At 63.3% G+C, this 27,295-nt stretch overlaps 2 protein-coding genes across 5 annotated transcripts in view; both read left to right on the top strand.

Moving 5' to 3' along the window:
• MAN2A2 (mannosidase alpha class 2A member 2) overlaps nt 1-16,878 on the top strand; it is a 29,949-nt gene extending 13,071 nt beyond the window's left edge. For 2 of the 4 annotated variants that reach the window (XM_048865990.2, XM_048865994.2), the window contains 14 exons: nt 1,556-1,758; nt 4,311-4,493; nt 4,671-4,785; nt 5,827-5,894; nt 8,401-8,566; nt 9,341-9,577; nt 9,655-9,771; nt 9,950-10,064; nt 10,207-10,340; nt 10,631-10,772; nt 12,529-12,662; nt 13,653-13,847; nt 15,421-15,531; nt 16,028-16,878. In XM_048865990.2, the coding sequence (XP_048721947.2) occupies nt 1,556-1,758; nt 4,311-4,493; nt 4,671-4,785; nt 5,827-5,894; nt 8,401-8,566; nt 9,341-9,577; nt 9,655-9,771; nt 9,950-10,064; nt 10,207-10,340; nt 10,631-10,772; nt 12,529-12,662; nt 13,653-13,847; nt 15,421-15,531; nt 16,028-16,183 (2,076 nt within the window). In that variant the 3' untranslated portion in view covers nt 16,184-16,878. The remainder of the gene's footprint in view (nt 1-1,555; nt 1,759-4,310; nt 4,494-4,670; nt 4,786-5,826; nt 5,895-8,400; nt 8,567-9,340; nt 9,578-9,654; nt 9,772-9,949; nt 10,065-10,206; nt 10,341-10,630; nt 10,773-12,528; nt 12,663-13,652; nt 13,848-15,420; nt 15,532-16,027) is intronic. The other 2 variants (XM_048865992.2, XM_048865991.2) reach the window with 2 other exon arrangements.
• A 93-nt stretch (nt 16,879-16,971) lies between these two features.
• LOC125643443 (uncharacterized) lies at nt 16,972-25,524 on the top strand. The gene is made up of 3 exons (XM_048866009.2): nt 16,972-21,072; nt 22,609-22,822; nt 24,584-25,524. The coding sequence occupies exons 1-3, from the start codon at nt 21,006-21,008 to the stop codon at nt 25,449-25,451; spliced, it is 1,149 nt and encodes a 382-aa protein (XP_048721966.2). The 5' UTR covers nt 16,972-21,005; the 3' UTR covers nt 25,452-25,524.
• The last annotated feature ends 1,771 nt before the right edge of the window (nt 25,525-27,295 follow it).

Genomic DNA, 27,295 nt, shown 5'->3' with positions numbered 1-27,295 from the left:
GGCCTGGCCCCTTCTACCAAAGGTGCAGGAAGAAGGAAAACCCCGTCAAAGCATTTGCGATGGGAAGAGTTCCCCGGAGCAGCATCCCCTGTTCCCGGTGCTGGCGCTGTGTGGCTTCAGAAGGCAGGCCCCTTGTCGGACGGACAGCCGCCCGGCGCTCCCCAGGCAGGCCGGGTCCCCTCCAGGAAGAGGCGCTGGCTGAGCTGGGCTGCAGTGCTGCTTGTGCTGTTGTTTTCCGGGCCCGTTTCCTAGAAGGCCAAACTGTCCAAACAGCCAGGGAGAGGAAAGTCCAGCCCAGCCCGGAAACGGAGCCTCTGCAGCCTGCCTGCTGGAGAAACAGCCCAGCGCGCAGCCATGCTGAGACCTGGCAAACCTGTCCCAGTGCTGAGCTGGCAGGCCATGCCTCTGGCTGCTCCCAGGCTCACGGGAGGGCTGCAAGACACACAGCTTGGGCCGGCAAAGCCAGACCCATTAGAGGGGCAGGAAAAGGGAGTGACAGGGAAGAGAAGGAATAAGGTGGGGAAGGAGAAGGGCACACGGGAGGGGTGACAAAGTGCCATGCCAGGCAGTGGTTGGCATGGAGCTGGAGCCGGTGGGCGTGGTCTTGTCTTGGCCTGGCCTGGTCAGGACATGTCCCAGGCTCAGGGTGATGGAAGCACAGCACGTCTTGGGGGCCAGGATGGAAAAGCTCGCCCCTGTCCCTCCTTTCAGTCAGCAGTTGTTCCCCCCGGTAGCCCGCCCTCCCCGGAGCCTCTTCTCAGGGACCAAGGGGTGGGGGTGCAAGGCCCGGCCTCCCCTCTTGTCCACTGGCTGGGCCCCATTTCCACACCCTGGCTCTGGTTCCCTGCGTCTCCCGCTGACTAGGCCTGGACTTCTGTTGGGAGGCAGGTTGGCTTGCACTAGTGCAGGCTGGCTACCAGCTGGCTCTCTCCGCCCCAGCACAGCATGATTGCAGGTTACAGGGATCCCGGAGCAGCCGCTAGGCACTTCCCACAGTGAGGCTCACAAGTGAGTATGTTTGTAGGCACAGTTTGGGGTCGGTCCTGCTTTGAGCAGGGGTTGGACTCAATGACCTCCCGAGGTCCCTTCCAACCCTAATCTGTGATTCTATGATTTATTACAAGCCCCACCCATCCCTGTGGATTCCAGGAGGTGTATGCTGAGCTCCGCCATCCCATATGGATGGGGGGTTTGGGAGCCCCACCCACCTCCTGAGGCGGGATATGGGGGACACCCCCCCACAATGTAGCTGTCAGAACTCTGGCCTTGTCAATGTACCTGCTTTCCAGGTGCTCTCTTGGTTTGTTAATGTCCTGGGGCCTCGGCTGCCTGCAGTCTGGGTCAGCCCAAAGGTCCATCCAGCCCCGTATCCTGTCTGCTGACAGTGGCCAATGCCAGGTGCTTCAGGGGAATGAACAGAACAGGGCAGTTATCGAGTGATCCATCCCTTGTCGCCCATTCCCAGCTCCTGGCAGTCCCGGAGTGGGGGGTTTTCCTTGGCACTGGGGGCCGCCACCTGGCTCATGGGCGGCATGGGGCCACGCTCTCCCTGCAGGCACAGTTCGGGACCCTCTCCGATTACTTTGATGCTCTCTCCAAGAGGACCGGGATCGTCCCTGGGATGAAGCCGCCCGGCTTCCCCGTGCTGAGTGGAGACTTCTTCTCCTATGCAGACCGGGAGGACCACTACTGGACAGGCTACTACACCTCCCGGCCCTTCTACAAGAGCCTGGACCGCGTGCTGGAGGCCCATCTCCGGTGAGGGCATGGGGCTGGGGCAGATGTCTGGGAATGGGCGGGAGTGGGGGGCAGGGCAGGAGGCTGGGCTGGAAGGAGCAGAGTGCAGTCAGTGACAGGTTTAGGGGTGGGACAGATGGGGGCAGGGGCTTGGTGGGCTGGAACTCGGGGCACACAGCTGGGGGGATTTCAGGGGAGGGGAGTGTGACGGGTTGGATCACAGGACCCCCCTGGGAGCTGCCACCTGATGTGCGAAAACTACTTCTGCTCCTGCTTTCCTGCCCTGCCAGCTTAGGACTCCAGCTCCCTGCCTGGTTTGAGCCAGACCCGCTAGCCTGCTGCAAACCCAGACCCAGGTCTGAACCACGTCCCCTAACAGCTGTAGGCTTAACTGAAAGCAGCTTACAGAAATGTTCCTGCCCTTGACACTCAGATGCCCAACTCCCAATGGGGTCCAAACCCCAAATAAATCTGTTTTACCCTGTATAAAGTTTATACAGGGTAAACTCATAAATTGTTCGCCCTCTGTAACACTGATAGAGAGATATGCACAGCTGTTCCCCCCCCCCAAGTATTAATACATACTCTGGGTTAATTAATAAGTAAAAAGTGATTTTATTAAATACAGAAGGTAGGATTTAAATGGTTCCAAGTAGTAACAAACAGAACAAAGTGAATTACCAAGCAAAATTAAATAAAACCCACCAGTCTATGTCTAATAAAACTGAATACAGACAAAACCTCACCAGTTCCAGTAAGCTTCCTTTTACAGACTGATCTCCTTCTAGTCCGGGTCCAGCAATCACTCACACCCCCTATAGTTACTGTCTTTTGTTCCAGTTTCTTTCAGGTAGCTTTGGGGGTGGAGAGGCTATCTCCTTAACCAGCTGAAGACAAAATGGAGGGGTCTCCCACGGGCTAAAATAGACTTTCTCTTGTGGGAGGAGACCCCCTCCTCTCGCCTATGCACAGTCCAGCTCCAAGGTGGAGTTCTGGAGTCACCTGGGCCAGGCACATGTCCATGCATGACTCACAGTTTTACAGACAGCAGCCATTGCCCACCTGGCATCTTGAATGTCTCCAGGAAGACTTCTTATGTGGACTGGAGCCTTCCAAGATGCGCTGTTCGTTAAGTATCCGAGGGGCAGCCGTGTTAGTCTGGATCTGTAAAAGCGGCGAAGAGTCCTGTGGCACCTTGTAGACTAACAGACGTATTGGAGCATGAGCTTTTGTGGGTGAATACCCACTTCGTTGGGTGCGTGACGTATTCACCCTCGTCAGTCTGTAAGATGCTACAGGACTCTTTGCCGCTTTTATTGTTCCTTAAGTGCTTCTTAATTGGGCACTTAACTTAGTGAATTCCTTTCTCCAGGAACTGACCAAATGCTCTACTAAGGTTATTTACAAATCAAGCCAGTACACGGCCAATATTCATAACTTGGAATACAAAAATGATACCTGCATACAAATAGGATGAACAGATTCGGTAGATCATAACCTTTACATAGATATGTTACATGGCATATGTAGCATAGAACATATTCCAGTTATGTCATATATACATTCATAAGCATATTTCCATAAAGCCTTATGGGGGGCACTGTCACAGGGAGATTCAGGGCACAAGGGGGATTCAGGGGGACAGGATTTGGGCAGGGCAAGGGGGATTTGAGAGCAGGGCGAGGGCGTTCAGAGGCAGCGTGAGGGGGATTCAGGGGCAGCGTGAGGGGAGATTCGGGAGTAGGGCGAGAGGGATTCAGGCTCAGGACAAGGGGGATTCGGGGGCAGGGTGAGGGAGATGCGGGGGAAGGGTGAGGGGAATTCAAGGCCAGGACAAGGTGGGATTTGGGGGCAGGGCAATGGGGAGTGGGGGCAGGGTGAGGAAGATTCAGGGGCAGGGCGAGAGGGTTCAGGCACAGGGTGAGTGGGTATTTGTGGGAGGGCAAGGGACATTTGGGTGCAGGGCGAGGGGGATTTGGGGCCCGTGTGAGGGGCAATTTGGGGGCAGGGCGAGGGGCTATTCGGGGGTGGGGCGAGGGGATATTTGGGCGCAGGGTGAGGGCGGATTCAGGGGCGGGGCGAGGGGCAATTCGGGCACAGGGCAAGGGGGATTTGGGGCGGGGTGAGGTGATATTTGGGTGCAGGGCGAGAGGGATTTGGGGCGGGGTGAGGTGATATTCGGGTGCAGGGTGAGAGGGGATTTGGGTGCAGGGCGAGGGGGATTTGGGGCGGGGTGAGGTGATATTCGGGTGCAGGGTGAGAGGGGATTTGGGTGCAGGGCGAGGGGGATTTGGGGCGGGGTGAGGTGATATTCGGGTGCAGGGTGAGAGGGGATTCGGGGGCAGGGCGAGGGGATATTTGGGCGGGGGAGGATTTGGGGGCAGGGCGAGGGGGTTTCGGCGCAGGGCAAGGGGGATTTGGGGCCCGTGTGAGGGGCTATTCGGGGGTGGGGCGAGGGGATATTTGGGCGCAGGGTGAGGGCGGATTCGGGCGCAGGGCGAGGGGCTATTCGGGCGCAGGGCGAGGGGTGTGCATGGGGAGGAGCTGTGGCTGATGGGTCTGTGTCTGCCCAGGGGTGCAGAGGTCCTGTACAGCCTGGCGCTGAGTCACGCCCGGCATGCTGGCCTGGACAGCAGATACCCGCTCTCGGATTACGCCCTGTTGACCGAGGCCCGGCGTGCCCTGGGGCTCTTCCAGCACCACGACGCCATCACGGGCACCGCCAAAGAGGCCGTCGTGGTGGATTACGGTGTCAGGTACAGCCCTGGGTCACGGGAATGTGCAGAGCTCCAAAGACCCCAGACATGGCTGGGGGAGCTGGGTGGGGGAACCTCTGCCCGGGTGGGGGTCCCTGGGGGGGAGGGGCTGGCGGGGGAGGGGTGATGCTGATTCTCTCTCTGCCTTTTCCTCGCGGCTCCGGCCCGGCTGCCCAGGCTGCTCCACTCCCTGGTGAACCTGAAACGCGTCATCAGCAACGCCGCGCACTACCTGGTGCTGGGCGACAAGGAGGCCTATCGCTACGACCCCGCAGGGCCCTTCCTTGGCATGGTGAGCCCGGTCCTGCGCCCTGGTCCCGGCCCTGACCTTGACCTCCCTGCCTGGAGCCCAGCTTGGCCCCGCTGCCCTGACCCCAGCCCGGCCCTGACCCCAGCCTGGCCCTGACCTTGGCCTCCCTGCCCTGACTCCGGCCAGGCCCCGCTGCCCTGACCCCGGCCCCAGCCCTGACCCCAGCCCCGCTGCCCTGACCCCGGCCCTGACCTTGGCCCCGCTTCCCTGACCCCGGCCCCAGCCCTGACCCCAGCCAGGCCCCGCTGCCCTGACCCCAGCCCTGACCTTGGCCCCGCTGCCCTGACCCCAGCCCCAGCCCCGGCCCTGACCTTGGCCTCCCTGCCCTGACCCCAGCCTGGCCCCGCTGCCCTGACCCCACTTGGCCCCGCTGCCTTGACCCCAGCCCCGGCCCTGACCCCAGCTTGGCCCCGCTGCCCTGACCTCAACCCCGGCCCTGACCTTGGCCTCCCTGCCCTGACCCCAGCTTGGCCCCGCTGCCCTGACCAGGCCCGGCCCCGCTGCCCTGACCCCAGCCCCAGCCCTGACCTTGGCCTCCCTGCCCTAACACCAGCTTGGCCCCACTGCCCTGACCCGGCCCAGCCCCGCTGCCCAGACTTCAGCCCCGGCCCGAACCTGCTGCCCTGACCCCGTCTCGGCCCCTCTGTCCTGACCCCGGCCTGGCCCTGACATTAGCCTCCCTGCCCTGACCCCAGCTTGGCCCCGCTGCCCTGACCCCGGCCCGGACCCGCTGCCCTGACTCCAGTCCTAGTCACATCCCTGACTCCAACCTCCCTGCCTTGATCCAGACTCCAGCCCCAACCCCAGCCCTCAGCTCTACTGCCCTGCACCTGCCTGCATTCGGGGGGTGACCCCCTCCATCAGGGCGCTCCCCAGGAGTGGCTCTCTGCTGCCCTTTTGCATGGTGGGGGCCTGCCCCACTCCCTGTCTCTGCCCCTCTTCCTGGAGGGGTCCTGGGGCTGGCAGGGGCTGGGGATGCCCGCGTGGGAGCGTTACGGCACTGACTCAGCTCCTCTCTGCCAGGACGACATGCGCCTCAACCAGGACTCGCTGCCTGAGAAAACCGTCATCAAGTTGGACACATCGCCCAGGTAGGAGCCGCCCAGCCCCTGCCCAGGGTGTGCACACCCCAACTCTGGGCTGGGGCAGGGTCTGGCTGAGGGGACGGGCCCCTGCCCAGGACAAGGATACCACAACTCCGGGCTGGGGCAGGAGCTGGCTGGAGGGAGGGGCCCCTGCCTGTGTTCGCTCTGTCCTGGGAGACCTGGGGGTCAGGCCTGCCCCTGTGGCTAAGTGCTCTGTTCACTCTAGCCTGCCAATGTTGGGGTCCTTTGGGGGCTGGAGGCTGTCAGGGAGCTGTCGACTGCTAGGGGTTCGAGGGGTCATCGGGGGTGGGGGGCTGTCAGGAGCCAAAGGTTGTGGGGGGCCATCAGGTCGGAGGCTGTGGGGGGCCATCGTGGTCTGGGGACCAACAGGGATCAGGGGCTGGGGGCCATCAGGGATAGGGAGCTTGGGGTGGTTGGGGCAGTTGGGGATCAGGGCTGTTGGGGTCTGGGGGCATCGGGAATAGGGGGCTTGGGGATGTTGGGAGCCATCGGATATTGGGGGCTGGGGGCTGTTGAGGGCTGGGGCCCATCGGGGATAGGGGGCTTGGAGCCATCGGGGGTTGGGGACCATCAGGGATTGGGAGCTGGGAGCTTTCGGGAGCTGGGGGCCATCAAGGGTTGGGGGCTCTCGAGGATCAGGTCTGGGAGCTGGGGGCCATCAGGGGCTGGGGGCCGTCAGGAATTGGGGGCTGGGAGCTGTCAGGAGCTAGGGGTTGGGGGCTCTCAAGGATCAGGGCTGGGGGCCGTTGGGGGCTGTTGGGGATCGGGGGCTGCGGCTGTCGGGGATCAGGGGCTCAGGGCCGTTGGGGGCTGGGGGCTGTCGAGGATCGAGGGCTGGGGGCCGTTGGAGGCTGGGGGCTGTCAGGGATTGAGGGCTGGGGGCCATTGGGGGGCTGGGGGCTGTCAAGGATCGAGGGCTGCGGCTGTCGGGGATCAGGGGCTGGGGGCCGTTGGGGGCTGTTGGGGATCGGGAGCTGCGGCTGTCGAGGATCGAGGGCTGGGGGCCGTTGGGGGCTGGGGGCCGTCGGGGATCGAGGGCTGGGAGCCGTTGGGGGGCTGGGGGCCATCGGGGATCGAGGGCTGGGGGCCGATGGGTGCTGGGGGCCATCGAGGATCGAGGGCTGGGGGCCGTTGGGTGCTGGGGGCTGTCGGGGATCGAGGGCTGGGGGCCGTTGGGGGCTGTCGGGGATCGGGGGCTGCAGCTGTCGGGGATCAGGGGCTGGGGGCCGTTGGGGGGCTGGGGGCTGTCGAGGATCGAGGGCTGGGGGCTGTCGGGGATCGAGGGCTGGGGGCCGTTGGGGGCTGGGGGCTGTCGGGGATCGGGGGCTGTGGCTGTCGGGGATCAGGGGCTGGGGGCCGTTGGGGGCTGGGGGCTGTCGAGGATCGAGGGCTGGGGGCCGTTGGGGGCTGTCGGGGATCGGGGGCTGCGGCTGTCGGGGATCAGGGGCTGGGGGCCGTTGGGGGGCTGGGGGCTGTCGAGGATCGAGGGCTGGGGGCTGTCGGGGATCGAGGGCTGGGGGCCGTTGGGGGCTGGGGGCTGTCGGGGATCGGGGGCTGTGGCTGTCGGGGATCAGGGGCTGGGGGCCGTTGGGGGCTGGGGGCTGTCGAGGATCGAGGGCTGGGGGCCGTTGGGGGCTGTCGGGGATCGGGGGCTGCGGCTGTCGGGGATCAGGGGCTGGGGGCCGTTGGGGGCTGGGGGCTGTCGAGGATCGAGGGCTGGGGGCCGTTGGGGGGCTGGGGGCTGTCGGGGATTGAGGGCTGCGGGCCGTTGGGGGCTGGGGGCTGTCGAGGATCGAGGGCTGCGGCTGTCGGGGATCAGGGGCTGGGGGCCGTTGGGGGCTGTTGGGGATCGGGAGCTGCGGCTGTCGAGGATCGAGGGCTGGGGGCCGTTGGGGGCTGGGGGCCGTCGGGGATCGAGGGCTGGGGGCCGTTGGGGGCTGTCGGGGATCGGGGGCTGCAGCTGTCGGGGATCAGGGGCTGGGGGCCGTTGGGGGGCTGGGGGCTGTCGAGGATCGAGGGCTGGGGGCTGTCGGGGATCGAGGGCTGGGGGCCGATGGGTGCTGGGGGCCATCGAGGATCGAGGGCTGGGGGCCGTTGGGTGCTGGGGGCTGTCGGGGATCGAGGGCTGGGGGCCGTTGGGGGCTGGGGGCTGTCGGGGATCGAGGGCTGGGGGCCGTTGGGGGCTGTCGGGGATCGGGGGCTGCAGCTGTCGGGGATCAGGGGCTGGGGGCCGTTGGGGGGCTGGGGGCTGTCGAGGATTGAGGGCTGGGGGCTGTCGGGGATCGAGGGCTGGGGGCCGTTGGGGGCTGGGGGCTGTCGGGGATCGGGGGCTGTGGCTGTCGGGGTATCAGGGGCTGGGGGCCGTTGGGGGGCTGGGGGCCGTCGGGGATCGAGGGCTGGGGGCCGTTGGGGGCTGGGGGCCGTCGAAGATCAGGGCCATCATGGGCTGGGGCGGGGCCCTGCCCCGTGGCTGAGTGCTGTCCCCGTGCAGGTTCGTGGTGCTGTTTAACCCGCTGGAACAGGAGCGGCTCAGTGTCGTCTCACTGCTGGTGAGCTCCCCGCGCGTCCGCGTGCTCTCCGAGGAGGGGCAGCCCCTGGCCGTCCAGCTCAGCGCCCAGTGGAGCTCAGCCACGGACATGGTGCCCGATGTCTACCAGGTAAGGGACGGGGCTGCAGCCTCACCCCGCCCCACTGGGGACGCCCAGAGCCGGGCAAAACCTACTAGACACACTGTGCCCACCCGCACTGTGAACACCTCACTCTGTATACCCCAGCCCCCTCACCCCCCCGCACCGTGAGTCCACCTGGGGAACCCTTCCATGGCCCCAGTGGGCCAAGCACCCCAACTCCGCAGTCAGCGGTGACTCTCGGTCAACACAGAAAACCGACGGGTTTATTAGTCGTTGGGAACACAGCATAGGACAGATCCTGTTAGCACAGAACTTACGAACATTCAGCAAAGTCTACCATGGGGTGGGGGAGAATCACCAGCCCAGAACCCTGGGCCCAGCCACAGACTGACCAGTTTCCCGCAGCCCGGCATATGTCATGCCTAATGTGCCCCTCCTCTGGCCTTTGTCTCTTTCCCCAGCAAACAGGTCGCCTGGTCTCCGCCTCTCGCTTTGTTCTCCAACACCTCTGGCTGATTCTTGCAGAGGATGAGCCGGGGCCACAGTGTCAGCCATTTTCTGTGCCCAGGCAGTCACACCTGCCCTCTAGGGGTCTCTGCAACGAGCACACACCCTTGTCCCATTACCTAGACATTTGAGTAACACATGCGGGAAACTGAGCCACACTCTCAGTATTCAGACAAAACATTAAGAGCATTCCCACTTCGTCACACCCGCTCCCCCAGGTGAGTCCTGTTTCCATTTCCCAGGGCTGAGCTCTGGGGGCAGGGGTCCTACTCACGTCTCCCCTCTGATTGGCAGGTGTCCATCATGACCCGGCTGCCAGCACTGGGCCTCAGCGTCCTGCAGTTGTACAAGTCGTTCGACAGCCACACCACGCTCATGTCGTCTGTGCACCTCCACCTGCACGGGCGTGACTTGCCAGTGCGCCCACGCGAGGTCTTCCCTGTGCGCGTGGTCCCCGCCACCTCCGACGACTTCTGCCTGGACAACCAGCACATGCAGGCCTGCTTCTCCGGCCTCACCGGCCTGCTGCAGGTGAGCAGGGGGACGGGTGGGAGGCAGCATGCCTGGCATCCACACGCTCACCACCTGCGTGGCCTGCCTCCTTGCAGAGCGTCCGGTGGGCCGGGGAGGAGCACAAGCTGAGCAGTGAGTTCCTCATCTATGGCACCAGGAGCGCCAAGGACAAGAGTGGGGCCTACCTCTTCCTGCCGGACGGCGACGCCAAGGTACAGGGCACATGGAGGGGCCCAGGGCCCTAGGAGCAGCTGGGCGCTGAGGCCTGTAGAGGGGGGCTTGGGAGGGCTGGTGGGACCTAGGGGATGAGGCAGAGGGTTCCAGGCTGTTATACCTCCCCTCCCTCGTGCCTGCTGCACCTGTGTCAGGCTGCCCTTGTTCCCTTCACAGCCCTATGCCCCCAAGGAGCCGCCCGTGGTGCGGGTGACCGAGGGACCTTTCTTCTCGGAGGTGGCCAGCTACTACCAGCATGTGCAGCAGGTGGTGCGGCTTTACAACGTGCCAGGTGAGGGCGGCGCAGGGTGGGCTGTGCTGCGCTCCAGGAGCTGGGGGGCTGGGCAGAGCGCTGTGTCTCTGGCGGTCAGCGGGGTCCCCGGCATTCCACTTGGCGGGGGTGGGTGAGGTGAACTCAGCCGTCTGCTTTGCAGGGGTGGAGGGCCTGTCCCTGGATCTGTCCTGCCTGGTGGACATCCGCGACCACGTCAACAAGGAGATGGCCCTGCGCCTTAGCACCAGCATCGCCAGCGAGGACACCTTCTTCACCGATCTCAACGGCTTCCAGGTGCCTGGCAGCCCTGGGCAGTGCCTTCCCTGCCTCCTGGGCATCTCCCCTGCCAGGGCAGAGCCAGTACCCCACCTCCTGGGCCTCTCCCAGCCCTGCCCCCCAGGGCAGCACCCTCCCTCACCTCCTGGTCCTGCTCCCTGGGGCAGAGCCAGTACCCCACCTCCTGGGTCTCTCCCTGCCCGGGGACCAGCCTTGCCGGGAGCCCCCAGGTGTCACGCAGGGCACTGGTGGAGCTCGGAGCAGGGCTGAGCCAGGTGCCGCACATCCTGATCTCTCCTTTCCTCTAGATCCAGCCTCGCAGGTTCCTGAAGAAGCTGCCTCTCCAGGCCAACTTCTACCCCATGCCAGCCATGGCCTACATCCAGGACAAGCAGAGCCGCCTGACCCTGCACACGGCCCAGGCCCTGGGGGTGTCCAGCCTGCGCAGTGGTGAGTGGGGCTGCTGGGCCTCCTGTGGAGGGGTTGTGCCCCAGAACCATCTGTGCCTGGCTGCCGTGTTTCCTTGAGCCCCGCGCTCACCACCGCTCCCAGTCTAAGCAAGGCCAGGCTGGTCGCAACTTGGAAACTGGACAGGGAAAGCCAGCTGCTGAGGGAGTGGGGTAGGGGCGCTCTCCCCTGGCAGTCAGCGCTGGCCCCAGGGCGGCACTAGGAGGTGCTGTGCTGCATGGAGCAGGGTGGGGCCAGCAGGGGGCGCTGGGCTACAGGGAGCGGGGCGGGGGGGTCAGCAGGGGGCGCTCTCCCCAGCAGTCAGCGCTGGCCCCAGGGTGCTGCAGGGAGCGGGGCGGGGGGCTCAGCAGGGGGCGCTCTCCCCAGCCGTCAGCACTGGCCCCAGGGCGGCCTAGGGGGCGCTGTGCTGCAGGGAGCGGGGCGGGGGGCTCAGCAGGGGGCGCTCTCCCCAGCCGTCAGCGCTGGCCCCAGGGCGGCACTAGGGGGCGCTGTGCTGCAGGGAGCGGGGCGGGGGGCTCAGCAGGGGGCGCTCTCCCCAGCCGTCAGCGCTGGCCCCAGGGCGGCACTAGGGGGCGCTGTGCTGCAGGGAGCGGGGCGGGGGGCTCAGCAGGGGGCGCTCTCCCCGGCCGTCAGCTCTGGCCCCAGGGTGCTGCAGGGAGCGGGGCGGGGGGCTCAGCAGGGGGAGCTCTCCCCAGCCATCAGCGCTGGCCCCAGGGCGGCCTAGGGGGCGCTGTGCTGCAGGGAGCGGGGCGGGGGGCTCAGCAGGGGGCGCTCTCCCCGGCCGTCAGCGCTGGCCCCAGGGTGCTGCAGGGAGCGGGGCGGGGGGCTCAGCAGGGGGCGCTCTCCCCGGCCGTCAGCGCTGGCCCCAGGGCGGCCTAGGGGGCGCTGTGCTGCAGGGAGCGGGGGGCTCAGCAGGGGGCGCTCTCCCCGGCCGTCAGTGCTGGCCCCAGGGCGATCTACGGGGCGCTGTGCTGCAGGGAGCGGGGCGGGGGGCTCAGCAGGGGGCGCTCTCCCCAGCCGTCAGCGCTGGCCCCAGGGTGCTGCAGGGAGTGGGGCGGGGGGCTCAGCAGGGGGCGCTCTCCCCGGCAGTCAGCGCTGGCCCCAGGGCGGCCTAGGGGGCGCTGTGCTGCAGGGAGCGGGGCGGGGGGCTCAGCAGGGGGCGCTCTCCTCGGCAGTCAGCGCTGGCCCCAGGGTGCTGCAGGGAGCGGGGCGGGGGGCTCAGCAGGGGGCGCTCTCCCCGGCAGTCAGCGCTGGCCCCAGGGTGCTGCAGGGAGCGGGGTGGGGGGCTCAGCAGGGGGCGCTCTCCCCGGCAGTCAGCGCTGGCCCCAGGGTGGCACTAGGGGCGCTGTGCTGCAGGGAGCGTGGCGGGGGGCTCAGCAGGGGGCGCTCTCCCCAGCCGTCAGCGCTGGCCCATTGCCCCAAGGCGGTGCTAGGGGCTGTGCTGCAGAGCTCTGCCTTTCTGATAGCTCGAGGCCCTGACTCTCCCAGGCGGGGGAAGCCCCTGCGCTGTGCGGTGTCTCAGGGGAAGCCTGCCCCCAGCACTCTGGGAGAGAGATGTCCCTTCTTCCATTTGCTGCCCCAGCTGTTGCTGGACCTGGAGCGGCCTCTCTCCGGGGTGTCTCCCCCTGCCCCAGCCCTGCAGCGGGGCCCAGTCGGGGCTCCTCTCCATGGGAGGAAGGGTTAAGGGCCCAGGTGTGTTCAGGCCCTGCTCGCCCTTGCCCCTCACTGTGCCCCACAGGCCAGCTGGAGGTGATTCTGGACCGGCGCCTCATGCAGGACGACAACCGTGGCCTCGGCCAGGGGCTGAAGGACAACAAGCGAACCTGCAACCGCTTCCGCCTCCTGCTGGAGCGCCGCACCACGGCCAACAAGGTGAGGGGGAGCCCTGCCAGTGGAAGGCCAGGCCGTTCTGCCCCCCGCCTGGGCTGCACCGGTGCTCCAGCCGCCTCGTGCCGTGGGGTCCTGGGGGTGAGCCCAGCTGCTGCGGCCGGGGGGCAGATGCCGAGCGGTGTGTCCTGTGGCTCCAGCGGGGGCATGCTGTCGGAGTCACCACGGGGTGTTGGTTGGACACTGGGCTTCCCTTCCTTCCCTGGCCCAGGCTGTAGCGGAGCGGTGCTGTGCAGCTGTGAGCCAGTTGTGCCCTCCCACCCCAGCAGTGGTCGCACTGCAGCGGAGGCGGCAGCTGCTGTGCCCTCGGGGGAGGGGGCTGAGTCTCAGCCAGGTGCCTAGCATTCCCGAATGCTGCGCGGGGCCGGCGAGGTGATGGCACTTTGCCACACAGCTCTTACAACTGTCGCTGTTCTCGTCCCATCTCCCCTGCTCCCACCCCTGTCACTCCCCAGAGCTCCGGCTTCTTTTCCAAACTGGCTTCCGTGTTCAGAGCCTGGCCCTTTTCCGGCCCCCGGACGGGCAGCGGAGAGGTACCTGCTGGCTGCCGCGCTGTCTGGTGACTGTAGCTGGGGCCGCGGTCCCTGTGTAGCCCAGCTGGTAGCCTGAGCAGTAGACAGCAGTAGATTAGGCCTGTGTGCTGCGCATGGGATGGAGCATTGGCCCGAGGGGCGGGCTAGCTGCGGTGGAGTGGGGGCCCTGAACAGCTCAGTTCTGGCCCCCCCAAAGCAGGGAGTGGGGGGTCCTGCCTCATCAGAGCCGATGTGACCGTCGCAGCCCCTGCTGCCTGGACCGGGCGTGTTGCTGCTGCCCGAGTCTCCTGCCACCCCCACTGCCTGTATCGGGGTATTTGGGGGGAGCCCCACGTGGATCCCTGCCAGGGAATTCCCTCACCCTCTGGGTGGGTCTGACCAGCCCGACAGCAGGGCAAGGCTGCCCCAGACCCCTCAACTTGGTTGGTTGCTCTTGTTGCAGGTGCAGGACAGTCGTCCAATCAGCTTCCCCTCTCTGCTGAGTCACATGACCTCCATGCACCTGAACGCAGAGGTGCTGGCGATGCCGGTTACTCAGGAGAAGCCAGCGCCCCCGGCCCTAAGGTCCTTTCAGCCCTTCTCAGGCACTGTCCCCTGTGACTTCCACATCCTCAACCTGCGGACACTGCAGGCAGAGGTAAGAGCCCCGGCCCCATGGGGAGCGAGCCCAGCAGCCTGTCTGCTGGCACCACCACCATGCATGGGCGGGTCAGACTGTCTGTTCCCATCATCCCAGCAGGCTCAGGCCTGGGGTCAGGCCCTCTGCCCAGCTGTACCCATCCCTTGGGCTGATGAGTAATTAACACTTCATTTCATGGAAGGTGGAATTAGGGAGGTAAATGAATCATGAGGCTGAAAACCAGATGTTTGTGCTAAAGAAGGGAAGTCACTAGGTCAGTAGGCTAAAAAGACAGAATGTCTGAGCCAGCTAAGATAAGAGGGAGAACACCCAGGGGACCAGTTACAAACAAATAACAATGGACACGCTAAACTAGGGAAGTAGGGATGAGGTAAAGAGTGTGTGGACGAGCCTGCTGTACCGGGCTCGGTTCCTTGGCATACTCAGCCCAAGCCACTGCAGTGAGATGTTGTCATGGAGTCCCCGGGCGATGCTCTGGAACGGCTCCCTACGAAGCCAGGCAGGACTCTGGGGAAGTCTCCTCTCTGGGAGCAGCCTGTCTGCAGGACACACAGCTCACACGGCTTCCACCTTCGTGGGTCTGACCTCAGAGCATTCAGCATCCTTTGCCCCTCCGTGCGCTTCCCACAGTGAGTCCGCCCAGGTGGGGTCCTGGGGAAGCCAGAGGGTCCTGCCCCCCAACTTTGCAGTCAGACGGGACTCTCAGCCAGCCAGTAACACAGAGGTTTATTAGATGACATGAACATGGTCTAAAACAGAGCTTGTAGGTACAGAGAACAGGACCCCTCAACCAGGTCCATTTTGGGGGGCAGTGAGCCAGACAACCCCATCTGCACAACCCTAACCCTAACCCCAGCCAGCCCCAAATTGAAACTCTCTCCAGCCCCTCCTCCTCTGGGCTTTGTCCCTTTCCAGGGCAAGGAGGTCACCTGATCTCTTTGTCTTCAACCCTTAACTGTCACCTTGCAGGGGGAAGGGCCCAGGCCATCAGTTGCCAGGAAACAGCCTGTCGGCCATTCTCTGTGTCCAAACCCCTGCACACACCTGCCCTCTAGGGCTCTGCAATGATCATACACCCTTACCCCACCCCCTAGATACTTAAGAACTGCCTAGGGGAAACTGAGGCACCCCCACACTATTCAGAGGAACCGTTGAGAACCGTCCCGCTTCGTCACAGAGGTGTGTGACACAAAGGGACCGGTGCTGTGGGACTTGGAGCTCTCGGACCGGGCATCCATCCCCCACATGTGAGTCTCATCATCTCAGCCGAGCTCTGCCGGATGCCAGATAGCGGCTCCGATTGATGAAGGCCAGAGCCAAGGGAGTTCTTGGGGGCCGAGTGGAGAGGTCTCAGAGGGAATCCCAATGTTAGCCGTGCTGTGACTTGACCTGAATCCGGGCGCCAGGAGCAGGTACTGTCTCGTTACTCAGCGGTAGCTGGGCCCAGATCCGAATGGATTTCAGGACACTGAGCACCAGGTTAGATCCAAGCACAAACATCCTGGTTTCAGCCCCATGATCCATTTACCTTCCTGCGGCTGTCACATGCATCTCTGCTTCCCTGTCCCAGGATGAGTCGCTGCCCTCGGCGGAGATGGCTCTGATCCTGCATCGCAAGGGCTTCGACTGTGGCCTGGAGGCCAAACACCTGGGCTTCAACTGCACCACCAGCCAGGGCAAGGTGGGTCTGGGACATGGCAAATAACACCCCCTACCCCCTCACCCCCGACCTGAGTAAGATGGGTCTGGGACATAGCCAGTAACACCCCCTCCCCCCTTTCCCCCCACCAGGGCAAGGTGGGTCTGGGACACGGCTAGTGCCCCCCCGCCGCAGCCTGGGAGCCGACCCACCCTCGCGCTGGTGCTGCAGATCAGGCCTGGGCAGGGCCGGGGAGGAAAGGTTGTATGGGTGGGTGTGGGGGGAGTCTCCTGCTGTGCGCACTGGTGATGAGGGGGCGCCTTCCACAGGGAGCAGCATGCTTTGAGCCTAGGCTAGGCTGTGTTCCCGGGGCAAGGGCTCTCTGTCACATCCTGGCCCCAGTCTCGCAGCCCCCCCATGAGTGGAGGCTGCCTTTCAGTGCTGGCTCCATGCCAGCTGCCTGGGGCCTGCCCCAGCACAAAGCTGGGCACAGCCTGAGATGCCAGCCCCTCATCCCACGCTCCCCTCCTCTCTGTAGTTCTCTCTTGGGAGCCTGTTCCACGGCTTGGAGCTGGGGTTCCTGCAGCCCACCTCGCTGACACTGATGTACCCGCTGGGCGCTGCCTCCCCCAACAGCACTGTGATCCACATGGACCCCATGGAGATCGCCACCTTCCGCATCCACTTCGGGTAGCACCCCTGGCGGCCAGGAGAGGAGCAGCCCAGCCGTGCAGCGTCCGGAACGGCGCAAGGCTGGGAGAGCTGGGAGACCACCCCTGCCTGGGTGGGGCGGGGCAGGGAGCACCCCTCGGGCTGGGGCTGGGGGCAGACACTGCACGGGATGCAGACGGACTTGCAGGAGCAGCTGCCTCCATTATTTATTAATCTGCGTTTTAAATAATGTTTCAAATGGCCAAGCGTGGGGTTTAGGGCACGTGTGGGCCCAGGCCGCTCCCAGTGCTCAGCCTGGCACTGCAGATGCTGCAGCTGGAGAGCGCTGCGTTCTTGGTGGCGATGCTACTGGCTCGGCCAGGAGGCAGGTTGCAGCTTCTCTGATGTGGCAGGAGTCTCTGCTGATCCCCCAGGGAGGTACAAAGCCACCCTGTCCATGTCCCATCTTTCCTTCTGGTGGCAGGTCCCCATTCCCCCGCCCCATGTTGTGGGGTAGCTGGGCAGGTGCTGGAGCCTGCTGGGGTCTGGCTGGAAACCTGCCGCGGGGTGGGTGAGGGGGGTCCGGGCTGGGGAGGCTGAAGCTGCTGGCCGGGGGGCGGAGGGGGCGGGGGGATGGGACAGTGCGGCTCTAATGGCCACTCTATGGAACTGGAGACTGTGAATTTCCCTGAGTTTGTCGTCAGCTTTTAGGCAAGAAAAGGCCTGTTTGCTCCTCCCGCCTTGTGTCTGGTTTGTGGCTCTTGCTGCTGGTTCCTGTGTGTGGAGAGAGACCTAACCCGGGCCGGGGGCTAAGATCCCGGGGCCAGAGGTGCTGGTTCTGGGCCTGCAGGAGGCAGGGGCTCCAAGGGCCTCTGCCCCCTTCAGCTGGTGGGACGCCCACCCCCCTTCCATTTCCTGCTCTGGGGGGTTCTCTTGCGGCTTCAATTGACTGAGCCCACAGTGTCAGGGAGGGAGGCTTCTCCAGCCCTCCCTGAGAGCCTGCAGCCCCACCCAGCAGGAGGTGCTAAGGAGCGAGTGCCCCTCCACCCAGCCGAGTCCCCTGCTGCCCCCGCCCAGCCGGGGGCAGTAAGGACTGAGTGGCTCCTCTCACTGTTCCTGGCTGTTACGAGCAGTGAGGGAAGGTGGGAAAGCGGAGGGTGTAACAATGCTGGTCCTGGCGTGAGAGTGCCAATTCAGGACAAATTGCTTCAAGCAGGGCAGTTACAGCCCAAGGCTGGGGTTTCTTTGCACACCAAGGCAAATCAAACCAGCCAGAGAGAGAGGACTTTGGTTTTACCCCACTGGCTAACCACAAGTCACACAAGCAATTCCCTTAGACACTCCAGTTTCCCAGTATCCCCACCAGCGCCGCTCGTTATGGGGACAAATTGTTATGAAAACCAATACCCCAGTAAAATAAAAGAGGTTCTCTCGTTCCCAAAGGACCAAGCCCCAGACCCAGGTCAATATACAAATCAGATCCTACCCACCAATCACGTTGTTGCCAATCCTTTAGAATCTAAAATCTAAAGGTTTATTCATAAAAGGAAACAGATAGCGATGAGAGCTAGGATTGGTGAAATGGAATCAATGACATACAGTGATGGCAAAGTTCTTGGTTCAGGCTTGTAGCAGTGATGGCATAAACTGCAGGTTCAAATCAGGTCTCTGGAGAACATCCCCAGCTGGGATGGGTCCTTCAGTCCTTTGTGTAGAGCTTCCGTTTGTAGCAAATTCGCTCCAGAGGCAAGAAGCAGGATTGAAGACAAGATGGAGATGAGGCATCAGCCTTTTATAGTCTCTTCCAGGTGTAAGAACCCCTCTTTGTTCTTACTGTGGAAAATTACAGCAAAATGGAATTTGGAGTCACACGGGCAAGTCCGTGCACACTTTGCTGAGTCACAAGGCGTATCTGCCTTCTCTCAATGTATCGCTGATGGTCCTTAATGGGCCATCAAGCAGGCTAGGCAGAGCTGACACCAACTTGTCTGGGGTTTCACCCAGAAGCATAGCACAAGTTTGAAATACAGACAGTATAGAGCCAATATTCATAACTAACTACAGAAATGATACACACAGATAGACAGCATAACCATAAACAGCAAACCATAACCTTGTCTTGGACACCTCATTTAACCCCCTTTATGTAAGATTTGGTGCCACTACAGGACCTTGGTTGCAACAATGATCTGTACGGTCCCAGATTATGTCAATATGTCAATAACGTCACAGAGGGTTGCGCTGGTTCTTTAGTAGACCCCTCCCTGCCCCTCCTGGGAGCCGTAGTTCCAGGCCTCATTCTCCCTTGGGGCTGAGCTGTCTGGCCAGACTGTGTCCCCCCGGGCAGCAGCGCAGTTGCCCTCTAACCAACTGTTCCTCTCGATTTGAGACCCAAGTCTTGGTAATTCCTGTTCCACTAAACTCCACGGCCAGGCTGGCAGCCCCTAGCTGGCAGAGCATTATAGTGCCTGCCTTGTTGACCTGTTTTCTCTGGCAGCTGCCTCGGAGGGATGGAGCGGAAACAGACAAAGCTGAGGTGTGTTAAAGAGGGATAGTAGAGACCGTGAGGGGAGGGAGACCAGCCGCTGCTCTTTCCCCTGGTCACAACACAGAGACAACGGGGCACCCAAGGGAACTGACAGTGAGCAAAAGGGAATATTTTAGAGAATGCACATGTAGTCTGTGGAACTCACTGCCGCTAGATTAAGAGCTGGGTAGGGTTAAAAAAGAATCCGATGTTTCTATGGAGAATGAGAAAGGTACAAAGAAGCAACCTGGCTTCCTCCTGCAGGGCAGGGGCCAAGCCCAACAGCTGTACCCAGGGCTAAGGGATGGCCTGTCAGGGCAGGTTATCCCACTGATACCTTCAGCAGGGCTCCTGTGCCTCCCCCAGAGGCAGCCAGTGCCAAGGAACAAACTAGATGGATACGGGGCTGCTCCAGGCTAACAATCTCACTGCCTATCACTGCTGCTCCCCTGGCCTGGCTGTGGGAATGGCTCTGAATGTGGCTCCTTGCCGCCATGCCCCCGCCACAGCTCCTGGCCGCAGCTGGGTGCGTGCAGGGAATCTGCCCTCAGGAGCAGCCTCCTGAGCATCTCTGGTTGCTATGGGGCCAGTGTCATTACAGGGTGCGGCCCTGGGGCTGTGGAACTGCCCTGGCCTCCCCCAGGGCTAATTACTGCAAGGAAGGGGTGGGGCAGGAGGGTGCCTGCAGCTGCCTCTGGTAGTGCTGAGCACAGCTCCCTGCCCATGGGGCATGCAGGAGGCCACACTCTGCCTTGTTTGTCTCTGCTCTCGGCACACAGCGCCGCTGGCTCCTGTCGTCAGTGCCCCGGAACAGCTAGCGGCAAGGCCTTCCCCGCAGCAGCTTCCCCCTCCTGGCTGGACCCCGTCCCTGCCAAGCCAGGCCCCATGCGCTGTCAATACTCCTTGCAGGCTGCTTGCTAGAGGGCCCTTGTCCCAGGGCTGTGAGCTTGGAGCACCAGGAGACCCTGCACGTACCAAACTGAAGGCCGTGGGATGGGAGCTCAGTGCTGGGGCCGGGCAGTGGCCTTGGGGCATGGGATGGTCCTGGGTACAATGCCAGGCTCAGGCTTGTGCTGCCCCCTAATGAACAGCTCTAGCCCCATGGTGTGGGAGAACCTCCCAGACTGGCCCCCAGGTAACGGGGGCAGGAGGCCTGCCTGAGTCTGCAGAGAGCCTGAAGCAGGAGAGCGGAGGGGAATGGTGGCTCGCAGCAGTGCTGGTGGCTGGAACAGACCAGGCAGGTCTCTGCTGGCAGCTGCGGCGTGTGTGCACAGGTGAAAGGGTCCTGGCAGCCCGTGTGCAGGGTGCCCAGGGCTGGCTGCTCTGTGGGTGGGGCGGGCGGCAGGAGGAAGGGGCTGGCACGCTGCCCCCTCCCCCATCTGCAGGGCACCTATAAGTGCAGCAATTAGCGGCTCTGGCTCCTGAGCCACCGCTACTGGACCTTCTGGCGGGGGCCCAAGGCCCTGCCCCTGGGTGGGGAAGGGCAGGAGGGTGCTTGTCCTGGCAGGCCCTGGCTGGGCTGGGCTGGTTCTCCCTCTGCCCTGCTTGGCAGGGGTCTTCTGAGAGGCCATCTTGTTGCTGGCCCTCCTCCCCGGTGCCCCCCATCCCTGCTGCGCTGCCATTCTCCAGGCCACGCGGTAACAGCTCTGCCTCTGCCCCATGGAACGTGACCAGGGCCCGGCCTTGCCAGGTGCTGGCACAGGGGGTTGGATGAGGGGCCTCTCACCCTAGGCAGGAGCATGGCCACCCCATGCCAGCCTCGCCACCCAGAGCTGGGTACGGTTGGACTTGTGCTGGCATAGCACTCCCTACTCCTCTGTGTGCCCTTCCCCACCTGCTCTCCAGCCAGAGCTGCCTTCCCCTCCTGCATCGAATCAGAACTCCTGTCGCCCCCAGGTTTGGCTTTATGAACAGAACTGCCTGTCTGCCCAGGCTAGGCTGCTCCAGGACTCCTCTCTCTGCCCTGCTCAGCCCACACCCTAGATCCTCTCTCCCCAGGGAGCCACTGCCCCGGCCCTGCCTGGGGGAGTCACTAGCACCCACTTTCTTGGCTGACAAGTGGGGCTCAGGAATGCCAACACCAGCCTCAAAAGTGCTTGCCCCACCGGGCACTGGCTCCCGGAGAGGCTCATTAGTGATGTGCCTGCCTCCTTGGCTCGGCCGGGTCCCAGTGGAGCCGGGCAGTAAGTGCAAAAGGCTCCTGCGGAGAGGCCTTAATGGCTGCGCGAGGGAGAGGTGCTTGCTGGGCCCGAGATGGAGGCGGGGGCAGGAGGGGCCGTGGTTTCTGTTTCCTCAGACTGGAGCCTGAGCTGCCTCTGCCCAAGGAGCAGACAAGAAGATGCTGCACAGACTCTTGCTGGGGGGCCTCCTCTGCACAACACTGCCTACCAGCTTCCTCGGCACGGGTAGGACACCCCTCGGCTCCCCAACCCCCTCAGCATGGGTAGGGCACCCCCTCGGTTCCCCAACCCCCTTGGCATGGGCACAGTGCCCTCTCAGCTCCCCAACCCCCTCGGCATGGGTAGGGCACCCCCTCAGTTCCCCAACCCCCTCGGCGTGGGTCGGGCACCCCTTGGTTCCCCAACCCCATTGGCAAGGGCACAGTGCCCTCTCAGCTCCCCAACCCCCTTGGCATGGGTAGGGCACCCCCTCAGTTCCCCAACCCCCTTGGCATGGGCACAGGGCCCTCTCAGCTCCGCAACCCCCTTGGCACAGGCATGGCACCCTGGTCAACTCCCCAAACTGCTCTGACTCCCACCCTGCTAGGTCTCTGCTGTCGCACAGCACTATTCACGCTGCTCATTCCGGGGGGCGAGTGTGCGTCTGGCCCCAAGGGGTTGGTGCAGGCTGGGGCAGAGGTGTGATTGGCACGGCCCTGGAGTCTCTCGTGTAGGCATGTCGGTGCATGTCCAGGGGTGGTGCGCTGTTCCGTGGGGTGTGGCCGGGCTGGGAAGTGTGCCCAGCTGGGTGTGAAGCCGGGCCACATTTCCCCTGCTGCCCTGCTGTCCTCAACTCCCTTCTCCAGCCTGGTCAGGACTAACATAGGACACTGCCCCGCCCCCTCCACGCGGGCAGTCTCCTTTGCCCCCCACCAAACTCTCGTCCTTGGGGAGAGCGCTGACAGTGACACCAGGGGTCCCTTTGGGCTCAGCGTATCGGGCAGGCACCCTGCCAGCCATGCTGGAGGGTGCAGCACCAGGACTGGGCACTGTGAGACGGGAGCCAGCTCCAGAGGCCAGCATGGTTTGGTACTGCAGGCCCTCTGACACCCCTGCTGTGCTGGACAATCAGGGTCACAGCCCATGGGGTGAGCACCCAGCCCTACCACGGCCAACACTAGGGTGCCCACAAGGAGCCACCGGCCGGCCACCCTTGGCTCATGAGCCGCTGAAAGGCGTGTGAAGCAAGCCCCTCTAGCCAGCGTACGTGGGCGAGCAAGTTGTTCCGGCTTGCGCAGCCCAGAGCCTGAGGGCCACAGGGTGGGGTCCCTGTGCATGGCGGGTCCCAGGCTAGGTCGGATTGTGAGGGAGGACTCAGCGAGCTTCCCCAGGCCACACCCGGCTCGGAGGCCAGCTGTAGCCACTTCCTGGCCATCCCCTGGAAGAGCTTCGGTCCCCCAGGAGGGCTCTCCCCAGCCCATCCCCACAGAGCCCTGGGAAGCTTCAGCCGGTCAGAGCATTTTGTCAGGGTTCTCCTCTTGGTGGTGTTGAGAATGAGGTCACCCTGGGGCCCCCTGAGACTGGGCTGGCCCTGCTCGGTGTCAGGCCTCCCACAAAGGTCTGTGAGCATGGGCCGTCCCCACCTGAGCTAAGGGGGGAGGGGGGACTCCATCAGCTGGTAGCAGTTGTAGGCTGTTATCTGCTGCGACCCTGTGGTAGGCCAAGCTCTTGTACTTGGCTCATGTTCTGAATAGTCTCTTTGGCTGGGACTTCCCCTTGCAGCCTCGGCCCGTAACCTGCACCTCTGCGAGGGATATCGCAGCCCTGATGGACGCTACCACTCCGGCTTCTACTGCCCACGCCTCACTGACCCCCCTGCACACAGGTGCTGCTGCCGCCACGGAGACCGTGCCCTGAAATCCTGCTGCCCCCAGCTGGAGTTTGAGAGCCTGAGAAGGGTCAATCTGTCCAACGTGCCCACCCCAGCCAGACTCAGGTAAGCAGCAGTGCCTGGCCCGTGCGTGCACTTGCGGGAGGGGAGGGGCTGCTTCAGGTTCTAATGCCAGCCATGTTTGCACCCCCTTCTGGAGGGGCAAACTTCGCGTGACTTGTCGTGGCCCTGCACCACGCACAGTTCTGCGTGAGCGCAGAACACTGCATGCTGATGGGTGCGCCTGGACCCTGGGAGCCACCCAGGTGAGCTGTAAAGAGGGGCTTGGGGCTCTTGGGAATGGCAGAGCTGCAAGGACCATGAGCTGGTTTTACATGAGCCAGAAAAGCCCTGGATAGACGTGCTGTGACAGGCACAAAGCTACACTTTATAAATCCCTAAAAAGAAAAGGAGTACTTGTGGCACCTCAGAGACTAACCAATTTATTTGAGCATAAGCTTTCGTGAGCTACAGCTCACTTCATCGGATGCATACTGTGGGAAATACAGTGAGGAGATTTATATACACACACAACATGAAAAAATGGGTGTTAACATACACACTGTAGGGAGAGTGATCACTTATGATAACACCCGATTTTTCATGTTCTGTGCGTATATAAATCGCCTCACTGTATTTTCCACAGTATGCATCCGATGAAGTGAGCTGTAGCTCACGAAAGCTCATGCTCAAATAAACTGGTTAGTCTCTAAGGTGCCACAAGTACTCCTTTTCTTTTTGCGAATACAGACTAACACGGCTGCTACTCTGAAACCTATATAAATCCCTGTTACGCCCACACCTGGAATACTGCATGCAGCTCAGGAAGACACATTAGACTTGGAAAAGGCTCAGAGAAGGGCAACAACAATGATGAGGGGGATGGAACAGCTTCTGGATGAGGAGAGATCGAAAAGACTGGGACTGTTCAGCTGAGAAAAGAGACGACTGAGGGGGGATGTGATGGAGGTCTGTAAAATCAGGACGGGTGTGGAGAAAGTAGATAAGGACGTGTGATTTGCTCCTTCTTAGAAAACAAGAACTAGAGGTCACCCAATGAAATTATTAGGCAGCAGGTTTAAAACTAACAAAAGGAAGTACTTCTTCACACAACACACAGTCAACCTGTGGAACTCCTTGCCAGGGGATGTTGTGCAAGCCTATAACAGGGTCCAAAAAAGAACTAGAGAAGTTCCTGCAGGAACTTACAACTATTCAATCAATGGCTGTAAACCAAGACAGTCAGGGACACACCCCATGCTCCGGATGTCCCTAAATCTCTGACAGCCTGAAGCTGGGAATGGATGACAGGGGATAGATCACTTGATAACTGCCCTGTTCTGTTCATTCCCTTTGAAGCATCTGGCACTGGCCACTGCCAGAAGATACTGGGCTAGATGGCTCGTTGGCCTGACCCAGTCTGGCCGTTCTTATGTTGTAAAGGAAAATCATGCCTCTCTAATCCATTCAAGTGGCTGGAGCTCATTAACGGGCATTAACGACTCATGCCCAGCCCCGTTTTCCAGCAGCAGCTGCAAAGCAGCAACTCTCCATTCACAAGGGGTCCATGGGCAGTGCCTCTACTGAGCACCGGGGTCCATACATTTCCCTAGCAGCACCGGGCTCCCCAGGAGGGGCACGACGCCCCCTGGCATCGAGCTGGAGAAGATATGCAAGTAGGACAGGGCTGCCTGGGGGCACCCAATAGTGCCCAGTGGGGGACACCGCCTGGCATCTAGGTTCCCCTGGGAGAGTGGAAGCCACCCCTTGGTAGCAGTATTGTGCCCAGTGTAACACAGTTATTGCCTTGTACCTTCCCCCCACCAGGAACCCACTGCCCCTGCTGGCTGTGGGGCTCTACGGCCTTCTCGTCCTCACGCTCATGACCCTCGACTTCCTCCACTTCTGCAGACTCAACCAGCGCTGCTTTTACAGCCTCCCGAGCAGCAGCCACCTGGGCAAGCGCCTGGCCAGCTCCTTCCCGCACCGCTGCCCACAGCCCGGCCCGGCGCGAGGAGGGACCCAGCGGCAGGAGCTGCCCGCGGCCCAGCCCGACGCGAGGAGGGACCCAGCGGCAGGAGCTGCCCACGGCCCAGCCCGGCGCGAGGAGGGACCCAGCGGCAGGAGCTGCCCGCGGCCCAGCCCGACGCGAGGAGGGACCCAGCGGCAGGAGCTGCCCACGGCCCAGCCCGGCGCGAGGAGGGACCCAGCGGCAGGAGCTGCCCGCGGCCCAGCCCGACGCGAGGAGGGACCCAGCGGCAGGAGCTGCCCGCGGCCCAGCCCGGCACGAGGAGGGACCCAGCGGCAGGAGCTGCCCACGGCCCAGCCCGGCGCGAGGAGGGACCCAGCGGCAGGAGCTGCCCGCGGCCCAGCCCGACGCGAGGAGGGACCCAGCGGCAGGAGCTGCCCGCGGCCCAGCCCGGCACGAGGAGGGACCCAGCGGCAGGAGCTGCCCGCGGCCCAGCCCGGCGCGAGGAGGGACCCAGCGGCAGGAGCTGCCCGCGGCCCAGCCCGGCACGAGGAGGGACCCAGCGGCAGGAGCTGGCTGTACCCACGGCCCAGCCCAGCCAGGACAGCAAGTGTGAAGAGCAGGTGCCACAGTGACTGTGGGGTGACGCTTGGGGCAGAGGGCGTGTCAGCTGTCGGTATTACAGAGGTGCTGTTAGCAGAGCCTGGCACGCTGCCACTGCGATAAAGCCAGCCCATGCCTCAGCCCCGCACTGTTTGGCCTGGCCCTTATAAAGTGCCTAAGCTGCTTGACAGGCCAAGCCCTGCCCCTGAGTGCTCTGTCTGGGATGTGACCTCTGGAGAGAGAGGAACCCTGGGGTGTGTGTAGTGGGGTGGAGTCACACGATGACACAAGCTGGGCAGGGCGGGGGTCTCCTGGCCCTTGTCCGATTCATTCCGCCCATGGCTCATCTGTGCTCAGGGTCCCTGGGGCTGCCTGCAGCTCCTCGTTCACAGGTAAAGGTGACAGCTGGTCGCACTCTCAGTTCCCATTTATTGCTGGTTGTGGCTTGATCCCCACCCTGGGCACCGAGGGCTGCGGGCAGGGTCCTTGCTTCTCCGTGGCCAGTCCAGCTGCTGCGCACCTGTTCAAGGGAGCATGGGAGGGTCCACAGGGTTTTGTGTGATGGGCATCAGCATGGGGGTGTGTGGGGGGGTGCAGTTTGGGGTGTGGCATGTTCACGTGTGGGTGTGCAGGTGTGGGATGTGAGGGGTGTGCATGGGTGTATGTATGTGGGCAGGTGTGGGTGTGCGTGGGTGGGGGTGTGTGAAGGGGTGTGTGCATGGGTGTGTGTGTGCATGTAGAGGGGTGTGTGCATGGGTGGGTGTGCGTGTGTGTACCCTCCTGCATTGCTGGAGTGAATGCTCACTGCACAGCTGTGGGTTTGGCCCTCCCCACTGTGGCACCAGCCGACCTGGTCACCTCTGCAGTGTCTGCCTCCTGAGCCGGTGGCCTGGGTCTGTGGTGAACTGGTGAACTGTGGTGAGCTGGGTCCCAGCTGCTGGGTCTGTGGTGAACGGGCTGCAGGTCTGGCTGCAGCCAAGTTGTGCCATTTGAGGACCCAGCACAGGTGGCTGAGCCATGTGGCAAATTGGAACTGGAGCCTGATGTTTGCCCAGGGTCAGTCTCCCTCCAGCCCAGCCAGTGCCACCCGCCTGAGCCCTAGCATTGCCAGGCATCTGGTTTTCGACTGGAACGCCTGGTCGAAAAGGGACCCCCGTGGCTCTGATCGGCGCCATTAAAAGTCCGGGCAGCGGTGCAGCAGGGCCCCGGGGTGAAGGCAGGCTCCCTGCCTGCTCTAGCTCTGCGCAGCTCCCGGAAGTGGCCCACATCCCTGCAAACCCCAGACGCATGGCGGCCAGGGAAGCTACGTGTGCTGCCCCCGCCCCGAGAGCCGACTCCGCAGCTTCCACTGGCCGGGACCCGTGACCAATGGGAGCTGCGGGGGCAGTGGCTGCAGGCAGGAGGGCAGTGCGCTGAGCCTCCCTGGCTGCCCACACCCATGCAGCTAGAGGCTGCAGGGGCCTGGCGGCCGCTTCCTAAGACCTACAGTAAGCACTGCCAGGACCCTGCACCCCCAAGCCTCTGCCCAGCCCTGAGCCCCCTCCTACACCCCAACCCCCTCATCCTTGGCCCCACCACAGAGCCTACCCCGCACTCTCCCCCGCCCCGCTCCCCGGGCCCCCGCCCCAGGCTGGTGAGAGCACGGCTGGGGGAGCACGCGCGAGGGCGGCAGGGGGAGGGGCGGGCGCCGGTGGAGCCTGGAAGGAGGGCCGGGGCCTCGGGCAGGGGTGTTCAGTTTTGTGCGATTAGAAAGTTGGGCACCCTAATGAGCCCTCCCGCGACCCCTGCTGCTGTCCCACGTGCACGTCCCATCAGCCCCGGCGCCCCCCTAGGCACAGCTGCCCCAAGAGCCCAGCTGGCTCCCTTGGCCCTGGGCTCAGAGACCCCGGCCCCGCTCCCCGGCCGGGGGTAGGCCGGGCTGCGCCCTTGGCCCCCCCCGCCCGCACGGGGACGCAGCAGCCCGGCCC

The sequence above is a fragment of the Caretta caretta genome, chromosome 10, assembly GCF_965140235.1.
Source record: "Caretta caretta isolate rCarCar2 chromosome 10, rCarCar1.hap1, whole genome shotgun sequence".
In the NCBI taxonomy this organism is placed as follows: domain Eukaryota; kingdom Metazoa; phylum Chordata; order Testudines; family Cheloniidae; genus Caretta; species Caretta caretta.
Note: the sequence above shows the minus strand (reverse complement) of the source record. Positions and strands in the feature narration are given on the sequence as shown.

Bases quoted from the DNA above. Each gene is read 5' to 3' on its own strand.
- LOC125643443 (XM_048866009.2), top strand. From the start codon at position 21,006: ATGCTGCACAGACTCTTGCTGGGGGGCCTCCTCTGCACAACACTGCCT. The intron at 21,073-22,608 runs GTAGGACACCCC...TTCCCCTTGCAG, and splicing joins TACCAGCTTCCTCGGCACGG to CCTCGGCCCGTAACCTGCAC. The intron at 22,823-24,583 runs GTAAGCAGCAGT...TCCCCCCACCAG, and splicing joins CCCACCCCAGCCAGACTCAG to GAACCCACTGCCCCTGCTGG.